Genomic DNA, 9,146 nt, shown 5'->3' with positions numbered 1-9,146 from the left:
ATTCCATAAAGAGATGAGTTGGAACTTTGTTTCCCATGTGAGTAGCTCTTCGATGGATACGGGATAATTTATAAGAGTTCTCTAACCTAAGAAACTTATTTCGACTCCTATGAGTCATCAAGAGCCAGTTCACCTAAACCTTTATGGTTCAATTTCCATAAAATTCAATAAGCTTATGAACATAACAATAAATGATATATGAGTTGGGATAAAAAAAACTTGAATCAACGACCAAATCAATCCATGAAATATTTGTAGGAGTTGATCAAATAGATAGATTCACAGGAACCATGTGCGGCTACTCTTAAGTACAGTTTTATATGGTTACAGCCACAGTGGTGACTATTTGTTTTGTGCCCTCCCAGACAAATAAGACATGTTGAAGTTGTTAATGTTTGGGGCCTGGCAAATCCTGCAATATATGATCCCACGTGGGTTTGCACTATAGTCATGAGTTATGTGTACTAACTTGCATGTGGTCATGCAAAATACCTTATCACTACTTATTCAAAGGTTTCTTAATAGCATCTTACTTAAACTTCGTATATTCTGCCTCCTACTCATGTCTTTGTAAATTGTAATAGGATCACGGGGTCATGTTTACCTTTGTAAATTTTATGGTTAAACATTAATTAGGCATGGAGATGGAACCTATTCATATGAATTCCTTATATTTTTTAATGTTTTTTTTGTACGATAGACCAATGGTATAGCTTGGTCTATCGGGATATTGTTATATTCAATTGCTCATGCCAATTTTAAGCAAGGAATTTTATGTTTTTTTAATGAAAAATGATATATTCACATACTAAATTATCATACTAATTCTTCTACCCATAAGAAAATAATACATGTAACTTATAAATCAATCATTAAATATTATCTTATGACATATATTATTTTCTTGTGGTATGAAAATTTGGTAGGAAGATATAATATTTTTTTTAATACGGGGTCTTTTCTCACAATCAATCATTTAAATGAAATAATATGCAAGCAAACACTAATTCACTACTACGAGCTTAATTATTGATGTAGGAAAATTCATACATCAATTAATTTGAATTTACTATTTATAAATTGTCAATATATCTCTTTCTAATTTCTACACAATATCATTCATTATATAAATTCTTAGGCTATTATTACCTATACTATATTCTCATTAAGTTTTTACTCCCTAGAAAATCTAGAGCGGAAAGAAACTTAAGTATGCCCAGCAAGCAGAACTGTCTGCATTGAATACTGGTTACTAAGGCAATAATAATAATAATAATATTATTATTATTGTTATGAGAAATCACTTTTCTGAGATACTCAGCATATCTCTTAATGAGTTTGGTGGACTGGTCCTACTCATCAAATATCCCATTTTTCATGTGTGTTGGGTTCATGGAATGAGCTGAAGCTATCTTAATAAAAAATACCAAAAAAGAAAAACAAATCAAAAGATTTAAAAGAATTGGCTACATTATTTAACTTTTAGACTCCATGGAAAGTTGGAGCACATTCTACCACTTTTGTTCTATCCTGAAACCTAAAGAATAAACACGTTTTTTCAATTCTAAGTGTTTTATTATATTACATTGAAGCTGTTAGTGTGAGTTTTATCTTTTAGATATATTTTAGGATTTACAGTTTCTCATGTATTAGTTAATATTAGTGCTCATATGCTAAGATTAAAATGTGGCCAGTTTAGCAATAATAACATAAAGAAAAATTTAAGATAAAGGTTTTATATCACCTTTAGATGTGGTGTCCACTGCACACCCAATTTATTTGTTATATTTTTATAATAATTATAATAACTACTCATAACCCCGCAACTTTTGTAGATAAAGCAAAAGAAGTGTCGGTGTAGAAGTGTCCATAACTTAAACGACTCCGATTGCATGATAAAAACTCTAAAGCGATTTCCACCAAGAAAAAAACACTAAAGTGATGTTACATAAATTTGTCAATGACAATATTAAAATGAGATACACACGACAAGTCGGTTAAAAACAAACGTGGTGAAAACTGAAAAGAACCTTATTTTAAAATTAAATGAATAGTGGTATTAGAGGTCGAGTTTTTATGAATTTTTTCTTCTTTTTAGTCATTAATGATTAATGACTGTTAAGTATTTTTGTAGGATTAGTTGATAGAGATCAAATTCATATTGATAGTATTTATATTAGGAACAACATACTTTCATACAAAATTTCGGATAATTCCTTTATTAGTATTTGGAATACTTAAACGGGCAAGTAAATTTGTCTAGAAACACAAGTATACAACTCACATCCACTCCTGATTATATTTGTGGATGATTGTGTAGAAAACTTCAATTATTATTTATATTTTCTGACTAGGTAATAAATTAATCGTTTTAGGGATGTTTAACTATCGCTCTTGTATTACTCACAAGAATCAAACGATTAATATTTCAATCTTTATAAGGGTCTACTTAGACCTCCATACCAACGTATTTGCATAATATATCAAAATTGAATTCATACAAAATAAATGTTACAAAAATTAAAGAATTAAAAAGAAAGAGTGGCAGAGAGAGTGAAAGAAAGAAATGCAGTTGCAAAATCTGTCGGTGTAGCTGTCCTCTCTATATTTATCTCCTTCCTTCCTAGTATTTTCGGTGTATCCTATAAATATGCCGTTTTTTGAACACATCACATGCCATTCCCATTTTCACTGAACAACCCAAGAGAGAGAAAAAAATACATTTTTTATTCAATGTCTCAGAAAAATTGCAGTGAGGCAATTTCCCGGTTATGTTGTGAATAAGAAGTCCATTCCTTACGTTCTTTGTCCCTCTTCGGATCTTGGGTCTCTTCCCTTTTCATTAAAGTTAGTAACTTTCCTTCTTCAATGTTTAATTATTATAAGGGTTGAAGCTAATTCCAATTTTTTGTCTTCTTCATTTTTAAGAAGTTCCCAGTTAATTATATCAAATTTCAGTGTGCATTTCATGAATGTACCTTTTTTTTCATGTGGGGTATTGCCTATGTGCAACTAATTGATTTTTGCCTCTTGTTATGATGCAGTGTTATTCTACTCCTGGGATTATTGCATTTGGAGCAGTGGCGATAGAGCTTAGAAAGGAAGAGTAAAAGAGTTTTATTAGTTAATAAATTACTTTATTTTTCTGAGAAATTGTCTATTGCATGTGTCTTGATTTCTTTTATATTGTGATTGAGTTGTATACCACTATACCAAGCTGTTTCGTTGATGATTTATGATCAATTTGGCCTTTAGTGTATAATATCTGTTGAGAAGGTTTTTTTCAAGCTATGAATTGAGCTCAAGGACTTAGTTTCCAGTGGCAATATTAGAGGAATTTTTTGGCCACTCCTAGTTTTGTAGGGTAGGTTAACGAGTAAGGTGAGTTTGGATTAGTTTTGTGGGTTTGGGATGGATCATACAAGTGTAAGGGGTGAGGATTCTAAAATTGATATTGAAAGTGGATTGGTAGTTAATGAAGATGATTCAAAGAAAGTCTCTACTCTATGTAAGGTAAAACAAGGAAGGATATTCTTTGCTGAGATTTATTGTGGCCTTGATGGAAAAGGTGAAGATAAGCTTACTGTATGCTGCAATGAGTCAAATATGAGTCGAGTTTCCATGAATGCGGTTAAAGAGACAAACAAGTTGTTGGAAGGGCAAGACTCGGTAGATTGTGCAGACAAGACCTCGGTGAAGGGCAAGGGTAAAAAGTTCAGTCATAAGAAGGCTCCCAAACCGCCAAGGCCTCCACGAGCTCCATCGCTGGATTCAGCTGACCAGAAGTTAATCAGAGAGATCTCTGAACTTGCCATGTTGAAACGTGCTAGGATAGCGCGAATGAAAGCCTTGAAGAAGATGAAAGCTGCTAAATCTTCACCATCTTCTAGTAGTAGCATGTTTGCCACGATTTTCACTGTTGTCTTCTGTATTGTGATACTACTCCAAGGTAATGTTTGTGTTTAATCTAATTTTAGTAATGCATATGCCATTTTGTTCTTAACCTTGTGCCCGACAACATGATAGGGACTTAGCTTTGAGCTAACAAATTATATAAGGATACGAGTGTTCCTAATTGTTGACTTGGAGATATTCTTTTGTCTTGTTTTGTTACCTTTGGATTTTGCATCTTCATTGCTACCTCTGCCCATTGGTTCTATTTTCTAAGTAGGCCATTTCAAATTTCATTAGCAATGCTTCAGTACTATTTTGGTGACTCCATGAGAAGTCATCGTTCTGGTAAAATGTACGTGTTGAATGGAATTCTACATGTGAATAGAGATTTTCTATCCCAAATCTTGTCCTCTACGTTGTCTCTTGCTAATGAAAACGAAGCAAAAACAACAATAGTAATGAAGGTTTATAATTTTTAATCGACATAACATGTTTTCATTGGCGCAACAACATATGAGGCAGAATTTGAGACAACAAATCTCTGTTCTTCTACATGTAAGCATTTATAAGCCAAAGCCTTGTCCCACTCACTAGTTTCGACTACATGGATTAAATAACGTCGGTATACTGAATCAAAAACCAAATCTTCCACACGTCATTTATGTCTAAATTCTTTCTAATGGTTTCCCTAGAGTTTTTCTTGGTCTAACTTTCCTTCTAATTATTGGTCCACCCTCTATATAATCAACCCTTCTAAATTGGCTACCATTGTCCTTCTAACTGTTGTTAATATTTGTTGTCTCCCATGAAATACCACCATTTTGAATTTCTATTCATATGATTAGTGAAAGTTGGAATGAATCTATGATATGGTATGCTTTGCAGTGATCTTAATTTTTAACATGTACCCTTTGCAGGCATGTCATCCGGAAAAAGTTCAACGACTTTCCGAGGATCTCCTGCACCTACAGATGGAGCAGAGGGTGGTCTAGTTGCAGCTCAACACCGGCTCAATCCATCTTCAAGTCACTCAACTGCACCTGACAAGTAAGTTCCTGTTCTGGTGGCACATTTTCTTTATCCTCCAACATAAGTCATATAAGAACACAACACTGCTGTGGCAGCCTTGTAATTTCATCTTTGTTACTTGATGCTACCTTGCAGCTTTGTACAGAAGATCACTGGTTCAGATTTGCCTGAAAAACTGAGAAGAGGTGCAGCCTAACACCATTTTTCTGACAATAAGAATGCCATTACCTATATTTGGTGAAGAAAAGATAGATGGTTTAATGTCTTGTGCTTCTCACAGAAGCTTGTTGTATTGTGTTTCAATGTATTTCTTGTTCATGAGACCGAATCTGTTGGGTAATTTATCACCTTTATGTATATTAATCAATGATGGGGTTGGTTAAATTACCATAGCAGTGTTGCTAGTGATCTTCATTGTTTTGCCAAATACGTGAGTACAAGAATTCTTAATCGCACACAATTTGAGAAATATAATTTACTAGTAAAACCATCATGCCCTTTTTCTTATGCCACTGGTTTGGAAGTAATATAGATGTCAAGTTTGCATAGACATTGCATCACCTAAAACAGTAAAAAACATATTTCACAATAGAAAAGAAACTTCAACTTTGTTGCTCCTCAACATGTCTAGATTTAATTTGACACTTATCTAGTAATAACAAAGAGCAATTTTTACATCAATAATGATAGAACATAACGTTCCTTGGAAATTGCATCTTGTTTGAAAGTGTTGTTTGTCCTCATCAATGGATGCCACCATGTTAAAATGGTGCGAATGATATTTACAAAATATCAGAATTCACGGTTAAGCATATAAACATTGTGAATGATTGTTTTTTGTGAAGATATCATTTGGTTTAGTGGTTGCACCTTTAGGCATTGAAGCTTAACAAAGCAATGTACTACCGCTAGGCTATCACGCCTATTTGGTTTTTTATTGAACCGTTACACTACATAACCTTTCATTAACGCGTACAAAACTCTAAAAACATTTATTTTCCTCAAGTGATATGAACTTCTCTATAAATAGAGACACTTGAAGGCTTAATCATCCATCCGAATTTTCTCATCCAAGAAATCATCCTCCATTTCTCTAATACATGGGAGAAGTGTAGGAAACATAAGTTTGTAAACTATTATTGAAAGATACGCTTGTTGTGTTTGTGCAAAAATATCTAAGGTTTTCCAAAGTATCCTGAAGGAGATTCGTTGTTCATTCCATTTGCATCCAATATACTTAAATTGGTGGGGGCGAATCGAACCTAAAGGTTAGTGTGGTAACACACGCTTTGGGGGTTTTTACGTGCATATCCATCAACCATTTGTTTGTTCTAAGTGTTGCAGCATCTTCCCAAGAATTCAAGTTTTCTCACAAATGGTAGAGTCATGTTTGAATGAGAAAGAAAAGATACAAGAAAGAAAGAAGAAAAAGAGAAAGAATAGAGAATCATAACCTCCATTGAAATGTAGTATTTCTCATTATTATCATTGAATTGAATGAATAAGAAGTGAGTCAATATGACTTATTTATACGAGAGAAAAGAAGAAAAGAAAGCTTGTAAAACAAGTAACTAAGACAAATCTAACTAGTTAATTTCTAACTCATAACCAACTATCATCTTCCAAAAATATATTCTAATATATCTTTAATATCCCCTCAAGTTGGTGAGTGAAAATTTTCACTCTCTAGCTTGGAATTGATTTGAAGTAATAAAAACGCTTAACCATCCGTAGCAGAAACTATATCATCAAACGCTTAACCATCTATAGCAGAAGCTATATCTTTGCTTAACCACTATGGACAAAAGCTATCCATCCCTAACAAAAGTTATATTTGAGTTTAACCATCATGGACAGAAGCGAACCAACCAATGATGAAAGAGAGAACGGATCTGAATCTTGATCCTAATGAGATGCTTCAATGATGAATAAAAAAGAGAGGTAAATGATGAAGAATAAGAAAATAATGTAATCTTATATAAGATAAATTGGTCATGATACTCATTCTTGAAGAACTTGAGGATATCAAGAAGCTAGCTTATGTACTTGAAAAAAATTCTTAACTAAAAACAAACTCCTTTAATTTGAATTTGAAGGTCGATGAAAAAGGTGATAATGAAGAATTTAAGGCCATATGTTGAAAAGAAAAATTGGATGCTGAAGAACCAACGCTGAAGAACCAACGCTGAAGCAATCAGAGAAATCAAGATAGTCTTGTCACATACAGCATTGTCACCTATTGGAAGCAAGATAACACTAATGAAAGTCAATGAGATGAAAAAGGAAGCACCACCATGTTCTTGATTGTTGAAGTTTTCCATGAAATCATTCATGGAACCATAAGCGGAAGCTATCAAAAGATAATTATGCTCTGATACCATGTTAAAATGGTAGGAGTCGTGCTTGAATGAGAAAGAAAAGATGAATAAGAAAAAGAGAAAGAATAGAGAATCAAAGTCTCTATTGAAAAATAAGTTTTCTCATTATTATCATTGAATTGAATGAATAAGATGTGAATCAATATGACTTATTTATATAAGAGAAAATAAGAAAAGAAAGCTTGTAAAACAAGTAACTAACACAAACCTAACCAGCTAATTCCTAATTCCTATCCAACTATCATCTTCCAAAAAAATATCCTCTAATATATTTTTAATATACCAATTTTAGGACCTTGGATTATGGTTCACTAGACTCACCTCTCAGTTGAGCTATGATACCAATTATATTGATTTGATCATCCTTAGGATGTTCTTGAAAACGATATATAATGGAAATCATTTTTTATTAGGTTTGAAAGGTTTTGTATGTAACAAAATAACTTATCCAAGAAAACTAAGGACAAACTTAGAACTTAAGAAAGAAAATATGAATGATAATGGAAGATAAGAAGATGGAATGATGAAGGGAATGGCGCTACACCCAAGGATGTGAAAGAAGCTATCGGTTGAACGCCACAAGAGATGATAGAACTAAACACTTATGTGAACACTTCTGACAATATGTATTAAACAAAAGCTCAAAATAAGATGATTCATCTCCTCCATTGATTCAGATGATATACATATAAGGGGCAACTATATCAGATAAAAAACAACCCCATAATGGCATTAAAGCCATCATTCCCACCAAATATTCTTAGATAAAGGACAACTTCTAAAAACTATGTATTCAATCATTAAACCAATTTTCTTTGGTTTTGAGTTGTACAACCCACTTAACAAAAGGTAAAAATAAGAAATTATAAGATTATAAAATCTCTTACGAGTATGGGGTTAGACTCCTCTCTATATAACAGTTAGTTGAAAATATATAAAAAAAATTAAAAGATAAACATTATTCTCTTAATTTACATTGTTATTATATTTTTATCCTTAAAAATATACTTAATAAAAGCTTAACTATCTTCTCCAGTAATGGAGATGAGTCTGACTCGTATATGGACACACGATAGTTTATCCTATGTTATTACTGATATAGTGGTATAGTAATTCAATTGGTGGTTTACTAATTAAACCGTATATTGACAAAAATAAAATATACATATATAATATATTAACATTAACGTTGAAAAATCAATAAAAAACCAATAAGTTTTTTTAATTTCTTTAAAAAAATTAATTTTAAATAAAAACCAGCCGGTATAATCTGTACGGTTCAATTGAAAATCAATCTTGATGACCAATTTTAACCAATATGAATACATGATAAATGAGTTACAATAGAATAAGTCCGACCAGATTCTCATACCCAACCTTAAATAATGTATAGGTCCAATTTTTGAACCCGATGATAAACTTAATAAGACCCAATTTATTTGGCTCAATCATAATTGGGTTAAATTTAATAAGTAGGTAAAGTCGGGTTTTGCTCGTCTAATGCATTGTAAGATAAAGTAATGTAAATAGTGTGTATGAGGAAAAAGGAAAAACTGTCGGTGGTGACCACACGGAGATACGATAATGAAGAAACCAACACAATTCAAATTATATAATTTATAAATTCGGTGTTATTAAAAGAATAGGAAAATAATACATTATCTTACTAATTCCTTTGTAAAAATCCTTCTAGTCATAAAAAATTAATATAGGTCATAAAGTGATAATAATAATAATAATAAACCATTTCCTAAGATCATCACATTTGAAGCCACACCTCATCATTAGGAAAATAATATTTTCACCGTTTAAATGTAGGAAAGCAAAATATGTAAAATAATTAAT

General features: G+C 32.1%; 1 protein-coding gene and 1 long non-coding RNA gene across 3 annotated transcripts; one reads left to right on the top strand and one right to left on the bottom strand.

The window, feature by feature from the left end:
- Positions 2,563–5,331, top strand: LOC109330185. Of its 2 annotated transcripts, XM_019564257.1 has the most exons (5): positions 2,563–2,847; positions 3,045–3,949; positions 4,812–4,941; positions 5,059–5,130; positions 5,162–5,331. In XM_019564257.1, the coding sequence occupies exons 2-4, from the start codon at positions 3,412–3,414 to the stop codon at positions 5,117–5,119; spliced, it is 729 nt and encodes a 242-aa protein (XP_019419802.1). In that variant the 5' UTR covers positions 2,563–2,847; positions 3,045–3,411; the 3' UTR covers positions 5,120–5,130; positions 5,162–5,331. The 2 variants fall into 2 exon arrangements, with proteins under 2 accessions (XP_019419802.1, XP_019419801.1); XM_019564256.1 differs by having other exon boundaries at positions 5,059–5,331.
- Positions 3,916–5,143, bottom strand: LOC109330187. The gene is made up of 2 exons (XR_002105638.1): positions 5,052–5,143; positions 3,916–4,949 (listed from the first exon to the last, which is right to left on the bottom strand). It is a non-coding gene; the product is annotated as an uncharacterized LOC109330187 (long non-coding RNA).

This window comes from Lupinus angustifolius, chromosome LG16, assembly GCF_001865875.1.
Source record: "Lupinus angustifolius cultivar Tanjil chromosome LG16, LupAngTanjil_v1.0, whole genome shotgun sequence".
In the NCBI taxonomy this organism is placed as follows: domain Eukaryota; kingdom Viridiplantae; phylum Streptophyta; class Magnoliopsida; order Fabales; family Fabaceae; genus Lupinus; species Lupinus angustifolius.
Note: the sequence above shows the minus strand (reverse complement) of the source record. Positions and strands in the feature narration are given on the sequence as shown.

Coding starts and splice junctions, on each gene's coding strand:
- LOC109330185 (XM_019564257.1), top strand. CDS start 3,412: ATGGATCATACAAGTGTAAGGGGTGAGGATTCTAAAATTGATATTGAA. Junction 3,950..4,811: donor TATTGTGATACTACTCCAAG/GTAATGTTTGTG, acceptor TACCCTTTGCAG/GCATGTCATCCGGAAAAAGT. Junction 4,942..5,058: donor CACTCAACTGCACCTGACAA/GTAAGTTCCTGT, acceptor GCTACCTTGCAG/CTTTGTACAGAAGATCACTG.